General features: G+C 43.2%; 2 protein-coding genes across 3 annotated transcripts in view; one reads left to right on the top strand and one right to left on the bottom strand.

Moving 5' to 3' along the window:
- The first annotated feature begins 1,439 nt into the window (after window positions 1-1,439).
- Window positions 1,440-6,163, top strand: LOC120554790. Its single transcript, XM_039793815.1, has 6 exons — window positions 1,440-1,562; window positions 1,720-1,780; window positions 1,885-2,003; window positions 2,958-3,410; window positions 3,540-4,026; window positions 6,122-6,163. The coding sequence occupies exons 3-6, from the start codon at window positions 1,966-1,968 to the stop codon at window positions 6,161-6,163; spliced, it is 1,020 nt and encodes a 339-aa protein (XP_039649749.1). The 5' UTR covers window positions 1,440-1,562; window positions 1,720-1,780; window positions 1,885-1,965.
- A 5,253-nt stretch (window positions 6,164-11,416) lies between these two features.
- Window positions 11,417-27,391, bottom strand: part of nrp2a (neuropilin 2a) — a 60,434-nt gene continuing 44,459 nt past the window's right edge. The window contains exons 12-18 of one of the 2 annotated variants that reach the window (XM_039793269.1): window positions 25,999-26,079; window positions 25,682-25,786; window positions 22,081-22,346; window positions 21,333-21,429; window positions 19,650-19,682; window positions 14,633-14,695; window positions 11,417-13,804 (exon numbers count right to left, since the gene is read on the bottom strand). In XM_039793269.1, coding sequence (XP_039649203.1) covers window positions 13,500-13,804; window positions 14,633-14,695; window positions 19,650-19,682; window positions 21,333-21,429; window positions 22,081-22,346; window positions 25,682-25,786; window positions 25,999-26,079 — 950 coding nt within the window. In that variant the 3' untranslated portion in view covers window positions 11,417-13,499. Of the gene's footprint in view, window positions 13,805-14,632; window positions 14,696-16,973; window positions 17,806-19,649; window positions 19,683-21,332; window positions 21,430-22,080; window positions 22,347-25,681; window positions 25,787-25,998; window positions 26,080-27,391 lie in introns of those variants that run through there. The other variant, XM_039793270.1, reaches the window with a different exon arrangement.

Raw genomic sequence — 27,391 nt, 5'->3', positions numbered from 1 at the left:
TGCAAGATAATGCAGGCTAGAGAAACCAGTGTGTGGGTGAATCTGTCACAGATACATAAGCAGATAGGCTGAGGCATAGAGGTATTGTTAGAGAACATTCAAACCCCAAACTAACCTATCTACACACAGGCACAATGGACTGGAAAAGTAGCAACACCTTTTTCCTGTACGCCCCCACACACACACACACACACACACACACACAACACACACACACACACACACACACACGTGCAAGTATATGGCTTTGACCACTAGAGGTGGGAGAGTCTCACATCATAGCAAAACATGTGGCTCCCTGAGGCAAGTGATATACAGATAATCATAACATTCATGGAAAAAAAGTGGGTTATTGTGTATATTGTGCGCTCAGACGTTACTGTAGAAGGAAATATGAACTTGAAAGAAAGCACTTTAGGGTGATTGCTATGCTGCACCACAGACCATAGTATATCAGTGCTGAATAAAGTCAGTGATTTATGGACTGGAAAACAAGCAACACCTTTCTCCTGCCCCCCACTCCTGCATGGAATAAAGGTGGACTAAAGGAAGTGTAAAGAGGAATGGGGGCAATATGTGTTTGACCTAAGGAAAATCATTTCTGAAAACTCATGGTTTTGATGCAGAACAATTATTTTGTCCTAAGAAAAATATTTTATTCAATTCATAAAACACTCTTAGAACAAGAATGCCACACATGTTGAAGAACGTTTAAAAAAAGTCAGAAAAATGCAGGATTATCTCATCAAAAGCCACAAAATAAACACTATTATTTACGCCACTAAAAGACTAAGCACTAAGCTAAGAACTTGAGCCATTTGAGGCTAAACAGTCTCCTGTTGCCAACTTCTTACAGTCACAGATTTGTGGATGTGGGGGATGACACCACCACCAGTGATAGAGTCTTTGATGAGTGAATCTAGCTCCTCATGTCCTCTAATGGCCTGCTGCAAATGTCGTGAGGGTGTTGGGTTTGACCTTCAGGTACTTTAATGCGACTTCTGTCAAATCCTCAACACCTAGAGTGAGCTGCAGTGACTTGAACACAACCATGGCTGCTTCTGGACATCATGGGTCTGTTGATATGGAATAGGTAAATCAAAATGTTTGTGAAGACCATGGAGTCAGCTACACCAAAAAGAGGTAAAAGAGGTACTATTTATATATTCTTTTCTAATTTTAAAACTATTTTATATGTACATTAAAATATCAGTGAAGCAACCTGAATACAATCGTACAACAGCCCTGAAGATGAAGCTTAAAATGTTTTGCTGAGCAATGTGTTTTGTATGGCTATTAAAGAACATTAAATATGTTACAGAACCAAACCTCACTATGTTCTGGAGTACATTGCACTCTGGAACAAGATGGAAGTTCCATCACAGAATGTACGTCACAGAAGTGATTCCAATTTTGCCAGTCTTCTCAATGCACCACAACTGACAGACACTATACTTGTACTCTCGTGAACTTTACTGGAAACATTGATCATTTTACAAAACCCAGAGATATTTCAAGAAAACTGCAGGCTGCTGCGACACTGATTGAAAAAAGCCATTGAAGTAAGGCTTTATGGATCTTTAATTCATTTCCAAAACAGCTCAATTGACATCTGATCTATTAGATTCCATATAAATAGATGTTGTTTAACATTGCAGTTTGAGTAGTTTGATAAAACTGTGTTACTTTTCTGACAATACTTTCTGTAATGTTATACAGACTGTCAAATCAAAAGCCACCATGAAGCTTTGGTCAATGCCTAAACAAGGCCCAGAGTGTGGTAAGTTACTCTTCTCTGTCTCAGTTTTGTAAAAAACAAAATAATGTACTTGACACTATTCGTAATGAACAAATGAACCAACAAAAATGTAACCTTTTTTAAAGGCAAATGGCCATCACCGACACAGTTTGGTAGAGCTCCCACATCAAGAGCCCCTACAAGATCGAAGAGCCTATGTCAATAAAATGCACCGTAGCAGAGCTCCTTATTATAAAACTGACAAGTGAGTCCTGCACTTCAAATAACTTCAAATATTACAGTTTTTTCAATTGCTAACAAGCGTTTACCTATACTTAAACCTAAATCTTTGATGTTTATGGAAAAAAAACATCACAACATTTAGAGGTCACTGTAGATTTAGTGTGCAAAATGTCTGAATTTTATCTCAAATAGTCCTCATCTATGCCATTGCAGTCAATGCAACATAGAGCACCTTTAAACATCAGTTTGTCATTTATTGATCTTTGTCAAAATACATTACAGGCATCTCTATGTTGTCTTAACGAAGTGCAAAAATTCTCGGAATTTTCTAGTGAGAAATTAATTTTTGCAGTAGTTTATGAATGTTTTAGTACATGTTTATCAGCATCAACACACCTGTCTTAAACGATCAGCTCATTAGTTGTGTCCTAGTTTAACGTGTCACTGTGTAGTCTGGCATCATGCTTTGGGGAATGGAGACATAGGTTTCTTAAAAGGAGCTGTACCTCAACAAATTTGATACTGGTTTTCAATGCGAGAGGTTAGGAGTTCAAATCCCCTATGCACCACTCACCAGCCCTCACTTAAACATTAGGCCTGTTCCTTGGGCATACTCAACAGATGAGCAGGAATGTCTCTGTTTGGCACTTCTGCAGACAGAATCTTCGTTTATTTGCCCTTTTCTCCTCTTCTCCACCCAACGCCTTTTTCTTTTCCTGCTTAAAATGCTCGGCCCTGACCATTGCTGCGGAGCATAACAAATTAAAATTTTGAATGAATTCTAGGATACATCTATGGGTTTATATCACTGTTATGTGACCTAGATAATGTAATAACACAAGTATACAGCCTATGAAGTAAACCGTGCGTCTTTATTATCATAAAACATACGATAACTAGTCTGTGTAATAATTAGTCATCATTATCTGTTTGCATTGTATAATACCAAAATCAACTGTTGGCACTTTTGTTGCAGAGTGTGCAGCTTTCAAGAGGCAACAACTTTACCACCTCCATCCACGAAGTACTTCTACTGTCAGACCTTTGTTGCTGAGGAGGTTCCTCCACCTGTTGACGATGTGTTGGGAATGGGAGACGCTCATGAGAAGATTTTGAAAAACACTGGGTTTCGTTCTCTGGATGGCGATACTGATCCAAAGCGTTCCAACCTGTTTCCTCAGGAAGTTCCACTGCCTCCAAGCCCTCCACCTCCTGAGGATGTGCTTCACATGGGAGACGCTCATGAGAAGAAGTACCCAGATTTTTCTGACAAATGGTTTCCTTCTCTGGATGATATAGGTCTTTATGTGATGCCCCTCAAACTGCTGGCTCAGATTCCACTGCCTCCAGGTCCTCCACCACAAAGAGCCTATGGATCGCGTGTCAATAAAATGCCCCGTAGCAGAGATCCTTATAATAAAACTGACAGGTAAGTCTTGCTTTAGACTTCAAATTATATGAGATATGGAAAGACAATACATTACATACATTATCTAGTCTGTTGTTATCTGTTTGCATTATATAATGCCAAAATCAACTGTTGACACTTTTTTTGCAGAGTGTGCAGCTTTCAAGAAGCAGCCACTATACCACCTCCATCATTGAAGTACTTCTACCGTGAGTCCTTTGTTGCTGAGGAGGTTCCTCTGCCTCCAAGTCCTCCACCTGTTGACGATGTGTTGGGAATGGGAGACGCTCATGAGGAGATTTTGAAAAACATTGGGTTTCGTTCTTTGGATGAGGACACTGATCCAAAGAATCCCAACCTGTTGCCTCATGAAGTTCCACTTCTTCCAAGTCCTCGACCTGCTGTGTTGGACATGTGGAGCACCAATGAGAAGAAGTACCCAGATTTAAAAAACATTGTGTTTCCTTGTCTGGATGACGACCCTATGGAGGCTATGCCTTCCATGGGAGACACTCATGAGAAGAAATACCCAAATTTAACAAACATCAGGTTTCCTTGTCTGGATGATGACCCTGCTGATGCTGTCAGGGGTGTCAGACTGGGGGGGAAAAGGGGACTGAGTACCCATGGCCCTCATGTAAGGAGGGCCCAAAAATATGCTAGAATGAATAGCTGTGGATGCGGGGAGGGGCCCATAGAAAATGGCTTTCTACAGGGCCCAGAATTTTGTGCTACGCCCCTGGATGCTGTGCTTCACATGGGAGACACTCATGAGAAGAAATACCCAGATTTAACAAACATCAGGTCTCCGTCTCTGGAAGACAAAGTGGCATGTTTAATGTTCAAGCCTCTTCACCTGTTGCCTCATGAGGTTCCTCTGCCTCAAGGCCCTCCTCCTGCTGATGCTGTGTTGGACATGGGAGACACTCATGAGAAGAAATACCCAGATTTAACAAACATTGTGTTTCCTTGTCTCGATGATTAAATGCCTGATTTGATGCCCCTCAGTCGGCTCGGTGAGAGCCAATGCTCGCTTTATTTAGATTTTTGTTTTATATAATATATAATATGTTAGTGAATAAAAACTGACTAAATTACAATTTTGCCTCATATTATTATTATTATTATTATTATTATTATTATTATTATAATCACTCATGTAATGTAATGGTAAAAGGTACAAAAAAGTAGCACTAAACAACACAAGTAGAGCACAAAAACAAAAAATGATTTATTTATCATTCATTAGTTGACACTGGTAGGGTATGCGCATTGACATCAACAAATTTACAGTATTCCCAACATGCACATACCGTTGCCATTAAACACAAATACACACCTAGTGGATTGTTAAGGATTTATCCTTAACAACTTTGAATAATGGAGTATGGAGTAAGAAGTATTAAATGAAGTGGAAGTGCTTCTATGATCACCGACCCAAGAAAGATTAGGAGGAGGCACCTTCCTGCATGATTGGCTACGCAGCCGGGCTGACTTGCACACAGGCTTGTCTGGGACGCTGCCACGGAGCAGAGTGTCAATTTTAAAAGAGCATCTCTTTTTCTCTGGGCTGGAGGGTGACGGATAATGCTTTTGTGCATTACTGAGAAGGGGAGGCCATCCATCATGGCTACGTGTGTGTGTGTCTGCAGTATGTGCATGGGCTGATTGCATACAGGTATACCGTTTTTCTCCTCGAGGCTGTAGTGTGGTTATGGAAGGGGGTGGGGGGGCGCGCGGGGGGGGGTACCTTCCGGGTAGATGCAAGGCAGGCAGAGTATCTGGAGACAAGGACTCCCACTGGTGTCAAGCAGGGGCGGGTTATTTATTTTGTTGAGGTTCGTGGGAATACTGCAAGCATCTTCTTGTTGATGAAGAACTGATGCTCTCAGACACATTGCAATGCCAGTGGTGGTGTGTGTTCTGTGTCAAAGGCTACCTTTTCAATACCAGACCTCAGGCTGATTGGTGGGAAGGAAGGAGACACAGTAATGCAATGAGAAACATGCACACTTATGTATATACTGTGCCGACACAAACGGAATATATAATTTCATTTTTATGAGTTATGGGAATATTTTTGACAGTGTCACCAGTGAACACTCAGCAGGGGACTGTGCAGCAGGAAAGCTCACATTCTCTCTGTTTGCAGGAAAAAATATATAAAAAATAAATAAATCATATTTTGGACACAAATGGCTGGAAAATACAGGTGAAAAGCAGTGCAGAAGTGCATTTATATGCGCATAATTTGCAAAAACCTTTTTTATTTTCACTCCTATATAAATCTGGGAGGCAATCTATTCACTACAGAGGCGTTGAAGTACAGAAGCCCGTTCCATTTCTGGCAAGGTGCCAAGAGAGAGAGAGAGAGAGAGAGAGAGAGAGAGAGAGAGAGAGAAGAAAGAGAGAGAGAGAGAGAGAGAGAGAGAGAGATACTATAGTTTGACCTGCTGAACTCGCTCTTTTTAGCATGCCATGCTCTGTGGGGCTAACATACAACATCCCATGCTAATGCGGTTCCTGCAGCTGCTCTTGTTCCCATAACAACTTAAGGTGAAGAAGACAGGCCTCTAACCAAAAAGCAGTATGGGTGGGAAGACACATGGGAACTTAACCTGTGCATGCACACAAGCAGGTCCATACATGCAAGCAAAAAACACATACATCCATACAGTTGTAATTTCACACAACCCACTCATGTTGTTTTCCCTCCCTGTGTGTGTTCTCAGGAGAGGGCAGGTGGTGTGTGCTCCCCTGGTTCCATCCTCTGAGGGTTATTACTGTTACAAATAATCCCACGATGACGCCAAGTCCAAACAGTTTCAAAAATGAAGACGGGATATTGATTTGATATTTGCAGCAGTATTTGTCAGTGGATTCGGTTACTTGTTTGTTGTTCTTCCCAGTGTATATATGGAAACTGCAGCACTGCGTCTTTGTGTGTGGCCTTGGTCATGGGAGGAAGGCCTTTTGTGTAGCTTGCTTATTCTACTACGATGTGTTTACTTGACTCCCCGCTTGTGTGCCCCAGTGGCCCGATGCTGTTATGTCTCCAAGGGTCCAAACTGTAGCTTGAAAGGGACTGATAAGCAAATTGAGCAGGTCCCTTTCCTCCCCGTTTGTTTTTTTTTTTTTTTTTTTTTTTTTTTTTTTTTTTTTTTTTTTTTTTTAATATATAATGCAGAATGTTGTTTCATTGTATGCAGAGTGTATATTTTTTTTTTCCCCCACCCCCCCCCCCCCCCTTTCAGGGGAAAACAACAACACACAAAAAAAAAAGAGGAGAACACAAAAAAAAGAGAGGAGCTTAACTGCAAAATGTCCCATGAATCTACTGCCATGACATCATTTAGCAATAGTGTGTGTATGGGTTGTTATGAAGAAAGGTGTTTGTGTGTGTGTGTGTGTGGGAGATACTGTAGAGAAAGAGAAAGGGATTGCTAAGTTGGCAGTTTGAATGATGTTTAACTGGAGCTCAGCACAGTTGAATGAGGCTGTAAATCCGCTTTCTCCTGGGCGCAGTTACTCAGAGCGCCATGGTACAGAAATATCATGGAGAGAAGGATGTCACCACATTACTGTTGCACAAACACACACACACACACACACACACACACACACACACACACACACACACACACACACACACACACACACACACACACACACACACACACACACACACACACACACACACACTTCCTGCCTCCTGCCTCCTACAAGACATAAGATATAACCCGTACCATCAACAGCAACCCACTCAGAGGATTGGGGGTATACACAGAGCACAGAGCTCCATCCCACATTAACCAAACACAGAGATCTCTTCTCTTGAGGCTTCACATCCACACAGGCCTCACTGGCACATCTCCCGCTGCCACAACCCTTTTCCACACAGCTCATGATCAAATTGTAAAAACAGAGTAAAAAGGAAAACAACAAAACAAGACTGACAGCTACAATTTCATGCAATAACGGAAATCAGTGTTGTGTGTAAATAAATGAGAAATGCATCTGCTATATATCTAAATCTATGATTACAACTTAACCTAAGAGCATTTGTTATAGCACCAAATTGAAGTGCCTTTTAAGGTTAAAAACACATTCCATGCTTTTACATTGCACCTTTTTATCTGCTGCTGCATTTCTGCTGCCATCACACTAGAGTGTGCAACTTCATCAAAGGGGAAATGTGGCGGGTGTTCTTACAAAGCCGCTTCGTAAACACACGTTACATGTGGAGCTAATTTGATTCAGATGAGGAGATTTGTGTGCAGAGCCGAGGAGACTCGCGAGGTTTTTTTGAAGGGTAGAATCGTCAATTATTTTGGAACAGATGGGTCTCAAAGTGCAATTGAATTTGATTATCGCCTCGATAGAATACATAATGAAAGAGCCCTAATTTGAACAAAAAGTTATGAGAAGGCCATTTCAATTACTCCACAAACTAAACTGGGATAGCAGCCTCACACAACAGGCTCAGGCATTCAGATGGTTTTCTATTTCTTATTTTCTTTCACTCTTTCCCCTTTAATGACAGCGAGAGTGAATCATGATGAGCACAGCTGTTTATTTGCTTTCTGAAATATGCCCCAGCTGCATTCTTGATGTTTTTTTTTGTCATTGTTAATTCATTACTACTTTTCATGAAATACAACTTTGTTTTTCGTTCTATTATCGCCACGCTTGTTCAAATAATAACAGGCCTGGTGACTCAGCTCTGCTGAAATCATTTGACAGATTCGGAATAAAGAATTGTCTACAGTGCAAGCGTCAAACAGATGATCACAGAAGCTTTAAGATGTTTTGTTCAGGAATCTTGACAACCTGTCAAGTATGATTGCTCCACTAACAGCTTTCCTTTACTTAACCTGTGATTGGCAGATATATTTTTAGCTTTTTTTCCCCCCTCTAAGGTTCAAGAGTTCATATTGATGAAGAAGTCTTCTGATCTGTTTTTAGAATTAGGTTGCGCTTAAACTTTTCATCAGTTATTCCTTTATGTTTAGAAAACAATGGCCACTCTTTCTACCTAAATACAATCTTAATTGCAAGACTTAATTGCTGATGGGTGGACTGGATGTTTAAGAGAGGACCCAAACTAAATGGGAACAGGTTATTAGGAAGGTTTGTGGTGTGACTTCTTGTCCTACATTATAGGGGAAATCCACCAATTTCATAAAAGTCTACAGGTGATGGGGAGTACTACTGCATATGTGGCTTGAGGCTATAGAGGCACAAGATTTGCTATAAAGGCACAATATTTCATTAGCTGCAAAACACACCTGAATCTGTTACAGAACTATCGAAGGTGCATTGTGGGTAATGTAGGTAAGAAAGGAGAAGAGAATAAAAAAAAAACTGCAACAAGAATTTTGAAATTGTACTGGTCTCTGACGTCAAGTGCTGTAACACCTTCACTCAAACTCAACCACAAACACTCCAGACAGATGGTTAGGACCCACTGCGAGAGGCACCCCGCATTGCCTGATAACACGTTTCTTGTGCTATACAGGGCAACCGTAACTGTAAACACACCAGCCTCAAGTGGAGCGAACAGGTGGCCCACCACATAGGACCACGAGTCACGTTGCGTGTCCACAACAAAAGTTCAGTCACGAGGAAATGCTCCAGATACCATATGATGGCATCAAATCTGTCGATGGGAGAAAATATCAGATGCTTCTTGGAAATCAAATCCGGAGCTCTGAACCCAAACATCGCTGCTGAGCGATCCCAGCATGAGGCATTAGCTTCAGTCTAGAGGGAGTAGCATCAGAGCAAAAACAGACCATCAGTGTTGTGGTCCCTGGACAACAGGATCCAAAATTGGCTCAAATCATCCTTGGTATCTTTTTATCAAGTTAATTTCCTCTGTGCTGCTTCACAATGACAAGAAAGCTGGCCTAGTTTGGAGCTCTGAACGGACCTTTTCTCATCCCAATCATTTCCTCCATGTATTTGTTTTCGGAGGCAGTATCCTCTGGTGTTGGGGAGATGATAATGTCACAGAGGAAGTGATGGTCCGCCTGTTGTTTATATAAGACTTTGGCATTTGTTGTCATTGGGTCTGTCGTCATTGGTGGGCAAGTTGCCACAGAGCCCCTTTCCATCCTCCACACAAACACACCCTCCCCACTCTGACCCATATAGGTTCTTTGAACCGCTGGCAGGCCAGACAAGATTATCTGGGCCCCCTTCCCAGGAAGACCATTGGGATATGGGTGCACGCTTGTGTGTGTGTGTGTGTGTGTGTGTGTGTGTGTGTGTGAGAAACATGTAAGTCTCTGCATGTGCATATGCAACGCTGCTGCAGTTTGTGACAGCATTTTGGATTCTGTTCAAAGACATGTAAGGTTTAGTCTGGCTTTCTTCTCAAGACCTTCACTGAAGATGCAGAGAGGAGGATGTGGAGAATTTCTGATTTCTGAAGGTAAAATTCTATTTTATCAATATTCTGCATGATCGCAAGCTAGTTCTAATGGTTAACAAAACCAATGTCCTTTGACACACCAAAGTTTCCCTCTGCTCAGACACTGCGAGAAGCCTATATGCAGTAATATAATACGGAGTGATTAAGTTAGACAACTAAATAAAGTTTCCTCCCTAACTGTGATGACTAACTGCCAGTTTGCCCTCTCTTCCATCTTGATTACATAATCTCCACATTAATTAGCTGTGTGTTGCAGTCACTTCCTGTGGCGCGACCCTCAAATGGGCTCCCTCCTCAATCTGGCCTATCGACTTACAGGGTGCCAGAGCTTTTTCTTTGAAGGCCGCCTCAGCTTCACAGGCAAAAGAACTCTCTGATCTGACGGCTAAAGGAAAGGGCCCCTGCAGTGTGTCGTTACAGACTGATAAAAACCTACAAAAACAACATTTGTGTAACACACACACTCACAGGAAGAAAAAAAAAATTTGAATAATTTGGTTGGGAAAACAAGAGGTGGTATGGAACAATGACAATCTGGCTCCTTTGGTAATTTCCTGTCGGCGTTCATTCGTGTGATGTGGTCGTGACTGTTCTGCCGGGATCAATCAAACCTGCGAGCAGATGGCATCGCACTCCTCTGGTGGACTGGGGATTGTCTGCGTTTTTTTCAGAGATGGTAATTGGCCCGCTATGTCACGGACCGGAGCATGATAACAGCCACTGCCATCGCCGCTGTGCAGTGACAAACGCGTGTCATTCTGCTTTGTATGGATCATAATGTGGTACCTGAGCTACAGGCTCCATTTCATATCCTCATAAAGTTGTGTTAAACATTGCTATAATTAAAAAGTTACGATGACAGTCTAGTTCAGTAAAGAAAAACACATTTCAGGAGCGCATACAAGCTAAGAAATGCAACAATAACTTTAGCACTATTTTTTATCTTCAAAGTCATGACTGTAACAGCTACCATAATTTGGACCGCTTTGGCAGTCCACGAGACCTGGTGGAAAGAGTCAAAGATATCACAATCTGGATCTGAAACTCTGGGCTGTATTTGCTAATAGGGTTTGCATTTAGGTGAGGAAAGCTTATGTGGATAAATGGAACCGTGTGTGGGAGACTCAGTAAGCTGTATAAAAGAGAAGCAGAGTAATTGCATGTGTACTGTATGAGTGAGTGTGTGTGTGTGTGTGTGTGTGTGGTGTGTGGCTGAGACGCCGGGCCCTTCAAAGCTTTGATGTTGGAGCTCCTAAATGAGGGCCACCAGAGGTCCATACTAATGGGACATCATGTGGAGATTAGAGGCCAAATATACCAGGCTGACAACATTATGGCATTATGTATGTATGTGTATGTGACAAAGAAAGAGCGCAAGAACATGAGTGTGTGTGTGTGTGTGTGTGTGTGTGTGTGTGTGTGAGAGAGATTCCCCGTGTGTATTCTTCTTGCAATTAAAAGTGAGAGTTTGGCTCGAAGTCTCAGATGGAATTTGTGGGTGAAACTTAGTTGTGTCTACAGTCAACAATGCTACGAAAATGTTGCATCAATCAAACCTTTGTTCTATCACAGCAAGAAAACCTTAGCCAGCTTTTTCCTCAGTATGGTATAAATCCTTTATTAAATAATCATAACAATAATTATAATAACAATCATAAAAAGAGCATTTCTGTACAAAGATCCCTCTAAAACAACAACAACAGCAGTCCGAGCAGTGCGAAAGGGGGGATTCTGTCCTTTTTTAACGTTTGTTTGGTCCTCGCGGGTAGAAGGGGGGGCGCTGTGACTGTCACTGTCAGAGTCAAGTTACTGTGTCTGATACCGGCTCCAAAGGCAAGCTGGATCCCCGAGGCTCCAAGGCACTTTGAAGAGAGTCAGTGGGGTCCAGAGAAGTGGGCCTCAGAGGAGAGGGACAGCGTGTGTGTGTGAGTGTACATGGTGATGGTGGATGGGATGATATGTTGAGTGCATGTGTGTGTAGTGAATCCATGGCATTTGTGTACGACATGGTCTTAAATATATACCTCTGGCTTCTCAGCAGCAACCATTGTTCCCTTCATTTTTAGGTCTGAGCGCCTCTCGGTGTGTGTGAGTCCAAAGTTTCATGGGAGAGAGGGTGTGTATTCATGTTCTGTATATACATCTGTATATACAAGTGAAGTAATGTGTGTACTGTATGTGCGTGGGAGGGAGACTTCTTCTCTCACCCTCTCCTTCTCATGGCTTATGAGTCCATTCAGAGAGTGCAACACAAGACCCCTTCTGATTGGTTCAAAATAGTCCCGAAGAATGCCCGCCTTGCTGTGCGAGAGCAGACATTAAAAAAGAAAAGAAAAATAGTAACAGAAAACAGCCGCAATCAACCAGTAGTTTGAGGCGGGGGTGTGATCTGTGTGTATGTGTGAGGTGGGGGGGAGTAGGTCCTTTAAATCATGGCTTTTGAGGTCCACATGTAAAACGAGAGAGATGGATACCTCCTCTCTTGTGTTGCCTCAACGTTCCTTTTTCAACATTTCTGCAAACAGTTTGCTTTAAGGCTTTGTTGTGTGTCCGGGCACAGTCAATTGAGACGAGCTGTTTCTGCCATTTGTTTTTGATCCCGTTTGCTTTCTGTCCTCGCGAAAAGCACAGGGAGAACATCGCCCCTGTGAGAGAGAGAGAGGCAGGGGATTTGAGTGCTCTGTCAGTCATATAGTCTCTCTCACTCTGTCTTTGTTTGTCTTTCTTCAGTGGTTTTCAGTCTCTGCCCTTACCAGCAATCCATAGGTTGCACCGACCAAAGCTCCTGGACCTTTCACTATTAACCACAATGTAAACATGACCTTCTCATTGACAGGAACCAGTAACAACAGTCTCCGACAACTAAATCTAACAATAACTCTCTCTGTCATTAAAAGAATGTGTTAAAATGCCCCCTCCCCTTCCCCCTACCACCTTTACACACACATACATGTTCTTTGCCTCTTTTTTTTTTTCAACTTATCTGCCATCACAGACTGGGGATAGGCCAGAACGAAAACATTAAACAGAAAGAGAGTGACCGAGAAAGACAAACTCGATGGACGTCTGTGACCAAAAATAACCACAGACTGTCAGGAACTAAGAGGATAACTGAGGCTGATAGGTAGCAGAGTCTACGACGGAACAAAAAAAGCCAACGGGCCACACTAAGGAGCTAAGTTCTAGGCCACTGTGTTCACATGTGATCAAAAAAGACGCTTTCTAAGCACATTCCTAACCTACCACCTTTCCAACACAATGTGTTATGACTCAGTATGTGTAGCTTACGGTATCCAGCTTCAAAACTACACCTCTTACAAATCTATGATGCATTTATAAACACTTCTCTTTTGGTGGAGCAGGAATCTGTAATTGATATGTGTAGATATTTTTTGAGGCCTAACATCACTGCACTCTCTCATTGGTTCTTTCACCACAAAAACGACTAACACTGGACTGTGCCACGTTTTTTCCGAGAAGGAAACGAGTTCTCATTTGAGCTAAAAAAAAAAAAAAAAGTGGCTTTCTCATTGTCCATGCGTCCAGGGATCTGCACCACTGAGGAAGCAAACTGAAAGTGAACTGGAGGAAATGAAAAATAGTGAGAGGTTTTTCACAAAATGGCCGCATCTCTCGTTCAGTCTCCTTTTGTGTTTTCCTCCCTCGGACCCTCCTCACGCCTCGGTGCAGCAGCGCTGTTGGTTCAGCTTGACCTTGTGCTTGAGGCCGTCGTACAGTTCGAAGTTGTAGTTCTCCAGGGTGGTGGAGGAGCGGGACGACAGGCCGCTGTAGGAGCAGGTACAGTACAGAAGGAGGCCGGCGCACACTGCCCCGAGCAGGACACCCAGAGAGCTCATGACGATGATGGTGACCAGGATGGGGTCCAGGGTGTACAGCCACGAGTTGTCCTTCTCTGAGATGCGGGTCACCGGAGGCTCAGAGGATGGCGATGCTGTGTTCCACTCAGGGAATTGCAAAACTGTGACGAGAGGGGAAGGAGGAAGAAAAAGTAGACGAGAAAAGTTAATTTCACGACCACTAGAAGTGACCTAGACGTTTTAACACCTGTAGTTTGTGTTCTCCGGTCCGAATCGGTTGATGAGTTTGTAAACTTGGAGCGGTTTCCCAGTGGCCCGGTTTTGCTTCACACAGAGAAAAGTCCAAGCAAACCAAAATGCATCACTACAAACCAGACAAGAACGTTCACTCCGCTTATTGGTCAGATGTGTCTGGGGGCAGGAAGTAAATACAGGAAGAATGTCCTGTGTTCTGGACTAGTGCATATTTTTTTGCAAACCAGCTTATTTAATTTAAATAATTTTTAGACATCATTAGACATCAGACACGTTACTACGTCTGCTCTACCCACGAGACTTCGCTCTGCTGTGCCGGTGTCTGTCTCCAACTTTAGCGGCTGCTGGTTTGACCACGGAAATGTGAGTGACGACAAGCTTGGCCGCAGTCTATTTCTTTGAGAGAAACCTTGCAAGCTGCTACAATTTGCACGCGCTGCTGCATCGCAGATCGCAAAGCACACCTGACTACAGGAGTCGTTTAGCTCACACTTGCGTGGTACACATAGTTGGGTTGGTTCGAAGTTGGATCACGTTCTCATCCAGAGCTCGTGGTCCGCTTTTGATGCGCATCTGAGTGCGATTGCTGGATTCATACCTGCCCAAATGAACCGCACCAAGGGGGAAAACGAACTCTAATGCGATTCAACTGAACTAAATGAGGCAGGTGTGAAAGCCACCTACAATTCTGGCTCTGATGTTTAAAAGGTGTAAGTAAGTTCTTTGTGCCTTACCTCCACCTAGTTGGTCTCTGCCACTGAAAAGTCGTCCATCTCCAAATTCATTGGGTCTCTTAACTGTCAGAGAGAAGCACAGGAAACACAATCTTAAGCATCAAGCTAATTCTACACATGGCTCCAATTTAATACCTTTTGTAATGCTTAGAATCAGTAATATCAGGTGGCACTGGTCATGAGTTTGCAGGACCACAAAATATTTACTGATAAATAACCCTCTGGATATTGTAAATTCATAGTTGGTGTCAATTCTGACCATGTAGTAATTTTAGCATCCATACACACACACATAAAAGTCTTGGGATAATAGAAAAATATGACTTTATTAATAGAGAAAGATCATTATGATACATTCCTGTCAAACACAGTCATCACATAGCATACTGATGTTATAAGACTGTTCATTCCGAGTGAATAAAGATGCAAACATGTTCATCAAATAATTAACATTACCCATCATTATCACCATTAAAATCATCGACACTGTTACTGTCAAGTTTAAGAGTGGTGTATAAGATGATAAAAGACAAAAAACGAGAAAAAAGAATAGTGGCAAAAAATTTCAACATTTAAGTAGTGCTTGTGAAAGTCTTTCTCTGAAAGGTGGTGTGAACTGAAAATTGATTACGTATGTCAGTGTCTGAGTTGGAAGATTAGGAGTGTGGTAAAACTAGCAATGGCTGCAGCACTTTAGTTGAGCCAAATGACTCAAGTGTACTTAAACTTTAGATAAGTTTTCTTTGTGTGTGTGCATTTGTGTCAATGTGTAAGTGTGTGTTTGCGCTTGCTGCTCTTGGCAAGCATGCAGGAGTGGGAGTAACTGCTTGGCAAGGCACACGTCTAGATCTGGAGGTCTTTGATGGCCAATGGCATTATCAATACTGTTTCCGGGGCAACTGAAGTTGGCAGCACATTGGGCGGCGGAGGTGTGGTAGATGGGAGTGAAAAGTGCTTACCACAGTCTTAATAAATGTAATATGTCCATTTACTAATTACAACTATTAGAGGATTGGAGCGTAACGGTGTCGAGATGGCCCAAGTAGGGTGTCCAATCCTTCCTCCCCCAAGATGATTTAAAAGCACATAGTGAGAGTGTGCCAAAAAACACTTCTTTCCCACTCTGGAGAGAAAAGTGCAGCTTCTAAATTGTGGCAACAAATGTGGTGCATTCTGCTGAGCTGTGCACTAGTATGTGACGGATTTTTGCTGGTGTGACAGATCACGAAAGCCCAGCCTGTTAAGCCACAGAGTGAAGATCTCAATTTCATTCAATCTAGAGCGTTAAACTGAGCGTGTCAAACCTCGCCACCTCTGTACCGACTGATGAGAATGAAATTGGTGCCAATTTGTCTAGCTCGGTCAGAGTTTCGAGAAATTTCACAATAAAACCTTCTTTTAGATCCCGGATATGTTAAACATTAGTAAGAAGTGCATTAGCTGTGTCTTATTTTATGTTAATAGCCTAATCTAATGGCACTAGAGAAAGGACCATCAATAGCTGGAGCTCTGCTCTGATCTTCATGCCTTGGATCTCTCTCAAGGGTGCACATACTGTATACAGCAAAACACTGCACTTATGTCTTCCAGCTGGTCCAGGGGGCTGTGGGGTTTTGGAGGAAAAAAAAAAAAAAAAAAAAAAAAAAAAAAAAAAAAAAACCCCAACTAACAACCAAAAAAAAAAAAAAAAAAAATTCCCAAAAAAAAAAAAAAAAAAACCTCAGCATGAGTTTCATCTGGTCAGCTTTGTTTGTTTTGTTTTAGTTTAAAAAAAAAAAGAAAAATTGATGTTAAAAAGTTGTGTGTTTTTTTATCTTAAAAAAAAAGTCATTTTTTTTATAAATAGATTTGTTTTTCTTATTTTTTTTTTTTTTTTTTCTCTCAATATCCAGACATGGAGAACAACGTATTCAGGTGATTTGAAGCACGAATGATGGAATAGAAAACAACGGCTGCTTTATTACGGCAGAGAATCAAGATGAAACACTAAACACTGAAGACGGCTGCATCCATCACTGACTGATGCCTTTATCAGGAGAAGACAAGACGTTCAATCAAACGAGCTGGTTATCTCCATTTGTGATGCAGGACTTAAAGTATGATGGATTTGCATTCTTTTGTTTTTAAATGTGCACATGCTCTGTTGAAAAGCACAATGGAAGGATTTTTTTTTTTCCTCCTCCATTACAACCCCCTCACTATTGGTACAACTCATATCACAGCTATCTCATGTTGTTATGACAGCGATACCAAGAGCTTTATTTTCTGGGGCTTGCCAGTTAATTTCCACAGCTAGCACGTTGGATGCCTCTCAGCCTAACAGTCCCCCTCCCTTCTCTCTCTCTCTCTCTCTCTCTCAGCACTGCAGAGCTCCTCGTGTCTCTGGGGTCTTGTTTTAGTCTGTGGTTTGGCAGCTCTGGCTGGCTCTCGCAGCGGAACCAGCTCAACCCCCTTCTCGTCCCAGCCCACACATGTCTGTGTGCATGTCCATGCTGGGGTCATTCCAGGAGGACCGTTGGGGTTATGAGGAGCCAGACGGCACTCAATGGTCCGAAGCAAGCTGTTCAGATAAATAACTTACTCAGACTTCAGTCCTCACATCAGGAGCAGCAAAGTGTGAGAATGTCAACAGCAAACTCCTTAATGGAACAAATAAAACAGCAACCGAAAGCTACATCCATTAGTGACACAGAGAGAGAGAGAGCACACAGTGTTTCTTTGCAAATTTTCACTTGGCAGTTTAGGACAATGTCATCATCATCACTCTAGCAACTGTAAACTAAATGAGGGAGGGGTTGGTCGAGTGGATGTTCTGTCAATCTTGCGGCATCACGACACACACTGCCACGGACATCACAAGTTGGCTTCCTGCTCTACGCAGCTAAGTGCTTCTTTTCAGCAGAGGGTACGGTGTCGGTCCCGGCTGTCCAGCCTCACTGTCAGGACTGGCTCCACCCCTGGGGCGGCCATACTGGAGGACCAGTTAGAATACTGGAAGCACTGTGAGGAGCTGTGATAGGCCACTGATAGCTGGCTCTTCTTGGTGGCCAGGTGTTGTCGGCAGCAACAGAGGGCTCTGACCAAGATGGCCACGGCCAGCAGAAGCAGGGCACCCCCGGCGGCCATAATGTAATACCAGTGGATGGGCAAGGGAGGCACAGGAACGCCTCCCCCTGGTGGAGAGATACAGAATAATTGCCAGCGGGAAAAGAGAGGAGTGGCACTTGTTTATTTTCTACATTTAACTCTCTATTTTATATCCCTATTGGTCTTCATCATACGAACAGCAGGCGTGCACCTCATATGAGCATGCACAAGCATGCCAGTTGCAAAAAATTAAATAAATCTCCAAGGCCCCAAAAAAAAAAAAGAGGAAAAATTAAAATGCATCCATTTCTCTCATGTAGCTTGGGTTGCAGTTGGAGGACAAGTTTTCACACCAAGATCATCAAGAGATTTGGTTTGAAATCAGTCCAATGGTTGATCCAGTCAAATTCAATGCAATTATAGTTTTTTTTTTCCCAAAGCTACAATGGAATGACTTGGTGTGAAACGAACGCCAAAATAATTAGTTATAAAAGCACCCACACACATTGAATTAAGTAGCTTCCTCTTCCTGTTTCGCACTGGCACAGGAAGTCACAAACAGCCCCCTGATAAAGAACCATGCAAGAATCAGACACCACATGGTATTCCAATGTTCCAGAGCGCTCGTAGCTGATATTGGATTGGGATTTGTTATTTAGCTGGCTCGAGATGGCAGATTTGTTTTGAGTACATAATTTATCCTGTTCTCTGTTCTTGGTTTTTCATTTTCCTCTTTCTCATGCATCGGCCTCCTGGCCAGTCCTCTCCTCCTCAAGCCAAGCTCTGTCTCCTTGGAGACTATCTCCACAGATCCTCTACACTGCTGCCCCTGGCTTGAACCCCCTTCTTAAATTCTTGGTAAGAACCAACTAACCACCTTCCAAGAAGCCTCTATCCGACTATCCAAGACTGCTATGCAAAAACGAACCCCTGAAGACGCTGAAGAAAAAAAAAAGCCCAAATGTACCATACAGACTTAATGTGAAGAGTCGTAAGACCGAGAGAATGTCAAATTGAACTACGGAAAGTGAAGCTGAGCTGAATACATCCTGATTTTTGGACCGTGTCACATAATTACAGAGGGAAATGGTGCATGCTCCTGCTACTTCACACTGCACACACTCATTAGACGGAGCTGAGTTAGGGAGAGGAGAGAGAGACACCCGTGCTTGCCGCTGCTCAGTCACTCTATCTGATTGCTTTTCACCGGGGACACTGGTGTGTATGTGTGGTGATATTAATGTGTGTGTTTGTACATGTGTGTCAAGGGTTAGAGACTCTGTGTGAGTGTATGTGTGTGAGTGCATGTGCGTGTGTGAGGACGGAAGAGTAGAAAAGCCAAAGAAGTGCACACACATCACATTTGCACTCTTATCTTATTGGAAGACATTATGAGATGCCAAAACACTAACATCAATCTCATAGAGTCCCCCAGGATGCCCTAAATATTTTTCACGAGGCAGACAGTTATTTAAAACCCTTCAGGCTGTGTCAGGCAGCGTAGAACTGAGAATATGTAGCTCTTTTCAAATATATCTGACTCCATGAGGTGCACTTGATTTGGCTTGTCATGCATGCAGAGTTTGCCGTTTTGAGCCTAATCCTTTGTTTCCAGAGACTGACAAAGTAAAACTAGTGCACAACAGCGCATTACTGAAATAATCTATCTTCCAACTTAGTTTGAGTTTGGGAAAATTTATTTGGTATTTGCAAATTTGATAATTAAGACTTTAGCAAGGGGTTTTAATAATTAATGCACATTTATTGATCTGGAATCACACAGCTCTAGCAGACTCAGCCTCTGTGTTGACGGTGAGGACTGGTTTGGGCTACTTAGTGCCACCAAGCAAAAAAACCCCAGGCTAGTGCATACCAACGAGCAGGAAGCAAGACCAGACAGGAAGTGACATCAGATCAAAGTCAAACTCACCGGAATTTTCAGGAGAAAATGCTGCAATGGGTTCTGCGAGGACAGAGAGAGAGTCAGGCAGACATGGAGACAGGAACAGAGACAGAGAGAGAGGGAGAGAGAGAGACAACTGTTAGATAACTTTAAATACGAGGGAAAAGTCAGCCAAATGTCACACAAATGTCACAAGACTATCAAAGTCCTCCTGAGGAAATTTAAGTTAATTCCTCGGATAACTCACGTGAGTTATGGCATTTACTTGGCTTCTTTGCCAGAATGCAATTTCAAACAGAGCACATTGTGTAAGTTTGAAATCTAAGTGGGGCTGTGCTGAGAAAGTGTATAGGCTATGTGCATGTGCGTGTGCGTGTGTGTGTGTGTGTGTGTGTGCGTACGCAAAGTTTACGCATCTCAAGTTGTTTATCTGCCTAGTCCAGTTAAACTAGAGCGGGCAGGGTTTTTTGGCTTACTGCAAATGCACAGAGCAGAACCTTCACTTTGATTGCCTGGAATGCAAACACAAAGAACTGGTGTGTGTGTGTCTTAGTGTGTGTGTGTGTCATGGGGCGGGTGGGAGAGAACGAAAGAGGGAAACCGACTTGGGAACTGCCGCCTTTTGGCGGGAACGCCAACGCGCTGTGAAAAACTGCGTTGGGTGATAAGAAACATCCCAGAATGCTCTGGGAGTGGCGAAGGAGGGGAGGGAAGGCAGGAAGGAGGAAACACAGCAGCATGAAGGCAGGAGGGGGGCTGGGCTGTCATCTTTGCCTGCCAGGCTGCTGTGCTGCTTAGACTCTCTCAAGACTCTCATGACACACGCATACACACAAAAATGACTGATGCAAAAACATGAGTGTATGCCGCAACCTAGGGACACTTCACACACACATGCACACTTTCCCTAAATGACACTTGGACTGTGGTCCAGCTCCAAAGCACTCTGAACCCCCGGCTCGGTCTCTGATCTGTTTAAGACCCTCTCCAAAGCCCCTGCTCGGGCCAGATTAAGGAGGCTGTGCTGGCGCTCGGCTCACACCAGGCACCCAGAAAGTTGCTTGGGAAACAGCCTGTCTAGTAATTCCCTTTGACGGCTCAGGAAAAGCTCTGTTTACAAATACGAAAGAGGAGTGAGTGTAAAAGAGATGGAGAGAGAGGAGAGAAAGAGAAGAAGTGAAATCTAATGAAACATAGATTAGCATCGCCGGGGCCCAAGGGGCGTTTATGGCCTAGTTTTCCTATTCTTCTTTTTCTTTTCTTTTTTTTTTTTAAATGGAGGAATAAATGTTGTCCCTCCCTCTCCTTCCTCCTTTCATCCCTGTATTCGGTGGGGTGTCTCTGAAACTGGGATGGGAGGGTGCGGGAGTGAAGGGAGGATTGGAAAGGGGCGAGGGTGTTTATCACTTCATGTGTGTCACTGTTCAAGGACCTTCGGGCTGAAAGTGGAGGAGGTGGAATGGAAATGGCAGATTGATGGGAGGGCGAGATTATGAGGCGATGGTGAAGTTGACAGAGGATGAGAGGGAGCTGCTGGGTCAAATGGATGTGTGTGTGTATGTATATTTGCTTTTTTTTTGTATTTAAATATTCTTCTGGAGGGAAAAGATTTCAGCAAAAAATACAGTTTGCCCCGGTCTGTCTGTCAGAGAGTTGTGTGTGTGTGTGTGTGTGTGTGTGTGTGTGTGTGTGCGTTTGTGTGTGACTTACGTGTACACTCTTTCAGAGGGGTGCTAGAGCTCATGTGGATGTTGTCTATCCAGATGTGTCCTCTAGTGCCGTGCACAAAGAAACCTTCCATCACAACCTACGGCATCCAAAACAGGGGAGGAAGAGGAGGAGTTAAAAGTTGAACAAGAAGAGGAAGACGAAGTCAGGATGAAGGCAACAGGGACCGGGGGAGGGGCGGGGGGCAAATTGAGAACGGGGACAAGCGGGAGGAGGAGGAGGAGGAGGAGGAGGAGGAGGAGAAAGAAAATAAAAACTTAATACAGTGCCCCTGATTTCAAAGTTGCACCCAACACTTGCAATCATCCTCCCGTTCTTTGCAAGATTCTTCAACTTACTTTTTTATGAGAACATTAACTGCTTGTGATGTCTCTGACAAATGCACAGCGATCCCCAAACAATCACACAGCCAATAGAGACAATATGGCTTACTTAAGCTCCTTTTGAAGTCAAACCTGGCCTAAGGTGACGGAGAGACTGAAAGTGATGCTTTCATATGCTCTGAGATGAATGCTTCTCCCTTTCACCTACCCTGATAAATACATTAAAGACATGTTTCTCTTTCTGGGGAGACATATAATAAAGGGTTTGACACAGATGCTTATTATGAAGCAGACATACTTTAATATAGCTGATATTGGCCAGAAGTCTGGTGCTTTCATAGCATTGCTGTTATGACTTTTCTAGTCGCCTTCTTTATTTAACCTAAAGAATGTTGGTTTATTACTACCTGGAAGTCTTTAGGGGAGCGAGGCAGGATGGTGCGACCCTCCCTCCAGACGGGGCCCTGATCGTCTTTCAGTGTCCACAAGACAGTCTCCTCGTTGTGGGCGTCCCGCAGCAGGACCTTCAGGTGGCCCTGGGCCTCCCCCCACAGCTGGTAGGAGAAGAGGAGGCAGAGGGGCCCGGTGTCTGCCGCCACCACGGGGCTCACGAGACGGGCTTGCTGCTGCTCTGTCTTTAGGCTGGCGTCCATGTACAGATAGCTGTTGAGCTCTGGAGGGGAGATAATGAAAGATTACTTTGTTTTACTCAGAATAAGTGTAAAATGTAATGCCAATTTCACAAGTCCCCATACACTCTTTCAGCTGTGGTTCAAAGGGTTCCCAAATCCAGATGTACTACGATTGTACAGACTAACTTTGGCGATTTCCATGTTTTGAAAATCCTGACATATGAAACCCTTTAAAGCCTATTGGATAAACTCAGGAATACATTGGATCAAGTGAAAAATAAAAGAAAAAAAAATTCAGAGCAACAATATGCAACCAAGCTGTTTTAGTATTTGTAACACTGCCAGAAATGAGCAGGGCTTTATTTTAACCTTCAATTTGCTGGTTGCTACAGTCAAATGAAAGTGAAAAAAGCCTAATTTAATGGGTTTTCATTTTAGCCCTCGAGGCAATAAAAACTAGGAAATTTGAAAGGATGTGTAGACTTGTATAACTGGTAACCACTGTAAATGGAAGCTGCTGGAATGAGTTTGTGGGGCACAAATGGAGCATGTACACATACTGTGTGTGCATACAGTCACACAACCATAAATCATCACTGTTTGCACATACAGGCAGACGTAGACACATAAATACCCATATGCACAGTAGGTTTTCACACAATTACAGATATCTCAAACAAAAAAGAAATGAATCACGAGTTGTTAACAGGAACGGGATCGCTACCACACAATAGTCACACCAAACAATAGGGAAATGACAAATATAAACACACGGAAGAATAGGACCGGTGAGAGCGTCATTCTTACATGGAGTGCTACCAGAACTCCAGCCAAGACCCTCGGGGCCTATTTCTCTTCATTCCCTTCCAGGTAAATGACTTCAACAGCGGAAAAGTCCCAACAAAACGCACGCCACTCCATTTGTTTACACCAGAGGATGTTTAGTTTGCAAATTGGATGCCGACATGAATTCCATTGTGAGAGATTGGTGAGCCTACAGTACGTTTGAGTGAGTGTGTGTGTGTGTGTGTGTGTGTTGTGTGTGTGTGTGTGTGTGTGTGTGTGTGTGTGTGTGAGACAGTGACTCAAAAAGGCGTCTGGTGAAGAATTTCTTAAGTGGGCCCTGTGGGAAAGTGTCCAGTATCAACAATCTGCAGATTAAATCACCTGCTTTATCATGTACAACGGTGTGTGTGTTACAAGCAAGAAAAAAGGGATCGTACAGGTATTTCCCATAGTGTGTGTCTGTTTCAGTTTTTGATTCCCAGTAACACCACAATGTTTATCTGCACAGCATCTGTTTTTCATCCAAAGTACCTTACAGTTACATCCAGCCATGCTCAACTTATTGAGTGACTGGGTCCATAACCTTTCGCTGTGTGTGTGTGTGTGTGTCTGTGTGTGTGAGATTTTGTGTGTGTGTGTATGTGTGTGTGTTTGTGCGGTCTTTCTACCACTTCCGACAAGCAGTATCTGGAGGGACAAATCTTCCTCCGACTTGACAGCTCCCCTCTGGCCGCCATACGCCCAGACTCGCCTGTGTGTGACACTTCAGACAGTGTGTGGCAGTATGTCCCTTGGCCCTTCGCAGCCCTCAAATGAGTGGTGTGTGGGTACTCCCCCTTGCTCCACATGACACTGTTTTCTTGTGTATATACTGCATGTGTGTATACGACTATAGAGGATGTGCGGACGAATCATATTTGTGATCCACGAGGTGTTTTATTACACATTTTAATGTGTGCACCAAAGCCTCCTCCGTCGGGTCTGCCTCACGTTGAAGTGTGGCGTCTTGCAGCGAACCCCCCATTGTTGTGCCTCTTGTTCGCCAGACAGCTCATAATCGAGACTGCCTCGCTGTACGCAGGCACAACAGAGCATTATTAATCCATTTCACAGCGGTCTCCTGCAGCGAGAAGCAAACAAGGATTCAATCTATGAAGCCTATTTAGCGTGTTTTTACTAGCGGGGTATATTAAGCCAAATAACACAAAATATGATGGCTAATTCCACCTCTGTGCCTAATAATTGGTTTCATGACTGAGGTCAAGAGGTGAGGAGCTCATGGTTTCTGGGTCACATGAGAAAAGGAACTCCATTGAGGATTAAACAGCGATTTGATAGCAGTGAAATAATGATCCTGTGTTGGCTGGGATTTCTGACCTTTGACATCAACAGGAATATCAAAGGCTGGCGTGGCGTGTCAAAACGGCTGGAAATGATACTCCATACATGAAAGCCACAACCTGACTAATCCAAGCAACCCTTTCCAATCCGGCCGTGATGAAAGAAGCTGCTTTGAAGCCCCCTGTCAAAGATGGCTAGGACCTAAATCGGTCACGCTTCAGGAACATTTCTGCCTTCGCAGTGAGATCTGTTGCCCTGCTGAACACGACCCAGGTGACATCACAAATTTGACAAAAAAATAAAAATAAAAAAACCTCCTGTTTAATTCTTTCCAGCTGGAGAGATGCTGAATCTTTCATGGAAACATGCTCAAAACCAATGAATTTTAAAACAAGGTTGGGATAACACTGCCTTACCCTGTCCAAGAAAAATTATAAATAGTGCTATAAAAAAGAACTCCCTAAACCCAGCAGTATACATCTTATATAGTTTTTAATAACAAGCCAAAAGCTGCACTTTTGATCCGCGGATATGTATAAAAGGGAAAATGAATTATTATTTCTTCATGGAGTGTCTAAGTAGATGTAAGTCTACACAGCATCATCTGGGATGTGCCTGCGGTAATGGAGAGGCAGTAACGGACGACTGGGAATAACTGCTCGTCTTCGGAATCTACTGCTCTGAACTTAATTGGAGCTACTGGGTCTTAACCCCTTTCTGCAGAGACGTTTGACACACAGGCTGTATGTGCTTGACATGGCGGTGTCTCTTTCCCCTCTCATTCCCTCAAATTCATTTTCATTCTCATTCGCTCGGGAAAGAGCGGCGCGGCTGGCAGACAATGTTGCTGCTAAATTAGACTGGTTTCAATTTAAGGAATCATTTTAATCAAATTGAAAAGGGACTCAATGAAGATGCACAAAGAGACTTCATTTAATTAGTGTCTTGTCTAGACTGAGTGAAGTTGATAAAATAAACTTAATGCATTCGTGTTTGTGCAATTTTCTGCGTTGAAATGGAATTTTCCTTGCAGCTGCATACATAAAATCTCTGCAGCACAGATCCCATGTTAGAGGTCCGTAATCAGCCTGAGCTGCTAACTGCATTGTTTTGTAAAATCACCCAGACAACCCCTGCTTGCTACATTGAGAAAAACAGAAGCTCCCTGAAGCAGCTCGGAGTTGTTCTGCTAACCAGACAGCAGCGGTGAGTCACGCAGAATCTTCACATGACTGTTGAGGAGACTCACCGTGGCTGTGCAGGGACCAGAGCAGAGGGGCGTTGGGGTCGTGCGTCCACCCACACAGGCCATGGTCAAAGTCACACACGCTGTCTGATGGAGGAGAGGTGGCTACTGTAGAAGTGGAGAGCAGTGAGGAAGGAAAAGAGAGTTAGAGCGAGAGCCAAAGGGCACCAAGGTGTGAGAAATCATTTCAGATAGAGAAGCATTCACGGCTGCTCTCCATTATGTCACACAGCCCTTTCAAAAGGCTTTCATCTTTTCTATTACTGCTTCCTAATAATACTATTAATACAGTATTTCTTGTCTTTGTTTCCTGGTCTCACCTGTAGTCGAAATGGGGACTGTGGTGGTTTCAATGTCAGCAGGCAGAGTTGGCGTGACGGTGTCGGCCGGCGTGGTGGTTTCTACAGAAACAAACATAACACAGCTCAGGTCAAAGGTGGGCGTATGAAACAATCCTCAGACATTATATTACTGTACAGAGGACACATTAATCACCTAATGTTTGTTTAAGGTATCATTATTCCACGGTAGCATACGTGAGGGAGGGCCAGGAAATAACAGATGTGAGAGGAGGTGATAAGCAACAAAGGAACCAGAATGTAATGAAATATGCAGCTTTAATGGCCCTCCAGTAGGCCTATATTCCAGTTATTAAGATAGCACAGTAAGGAGAAGCTAATAGTTCGACTTTTTTTTTTGCTTTCTTGAGAGTTAGATGAAGAAGATTGATACTACGGTCATGTCTGTACTACAGCCAGCGGCAGGTTAGCTTAGCATAAAGGCTGGAAACAAGGGTAAACAGCTCGACCTGCTCTGTCATGATTGTTTGTTTCTGTTGTTAGTGTTTCCTGTTTTATTTTGAAGTCTGTCTTTCCTCCCTAGTCTTGTCTGGTTTTCCTTCCTGTCTTTTGGTTTTCCCGCCCGTGTTTTTTCTTCTCCTGGATTTGTACTCGTTCTTTCCGTCTTCCTGTGTTTTTTGGATTTGCTCACCTGCTCTGCTTACATTTGTAAGTCTCTTTGAGTTCTTATTAAATTACTATTATTTCAAACTGCTGCACTCTCCTCGCCTTCCTGCATTTGGGTCCAAGCCTACAACCATGACATGCTCTGTCGAAAGGTAAAAATCCATCTAACATCATGTCTAAAGTCCACTAATTTGCACTTTATATCTTTGATTGATCCATACAAAAGCTTATGGGGTTATGTACCAGACTATATCTTGGCCTGGACCAACAACTTCCTTGTGTCCACTGGTTGCCTGGCATTTTTTTCATTGCATACTTCAGCTTTCACAAGCGTCCCCCCTGCATATAATCTCTTTTGCACAGTTCAGGTTCACTTTAATATCAGTGAGACAATGTTTTAAACAGGAAACTGAAGTTATACTGCGGTTTTGAATAATTTCTACCCATATTTCAGACTAAAATAAACAGCACTGTATATCAAGTGTAAATTAAAGCACGTCATAACTGAGTGTGTGAGGTCATTGCTCGAAACTAACTAAGTCCTGTCTACTGTCTCCATACGGCCATCCCACCCAGTGTGCCAGAGACAGGAGAGGGGCAGGCGCAGATAGCCCAAGAGCACCCAAAGGGGGCCCCGTCATGTTATGTCTGGGTGCTCAGGCGTCAGTATCTGTCAAATATGCAGACACACACAAATGCACACGTGCTACTACACACAGATGCAGAGTCACACACATTCACATGCATA

This window comes from Perca fluviatilis, chromosome 24, assembly GCF_010015445.1.
Source record: "Perca fluviatilis chromosome 24, GENO_Pfluv_1.0, whole genome shotgun sequence".
NCBI lineage: Eukaryota > Metazoa > Chordata > Actinopteri > Perciformes > Percidae > Perca > Perca fluviatilis.
The sequence above is the reverse complement of the archived record's forward strand: the minus strand, read 5'-3'. Positions and strand labels throughout refer to the sequence as shown.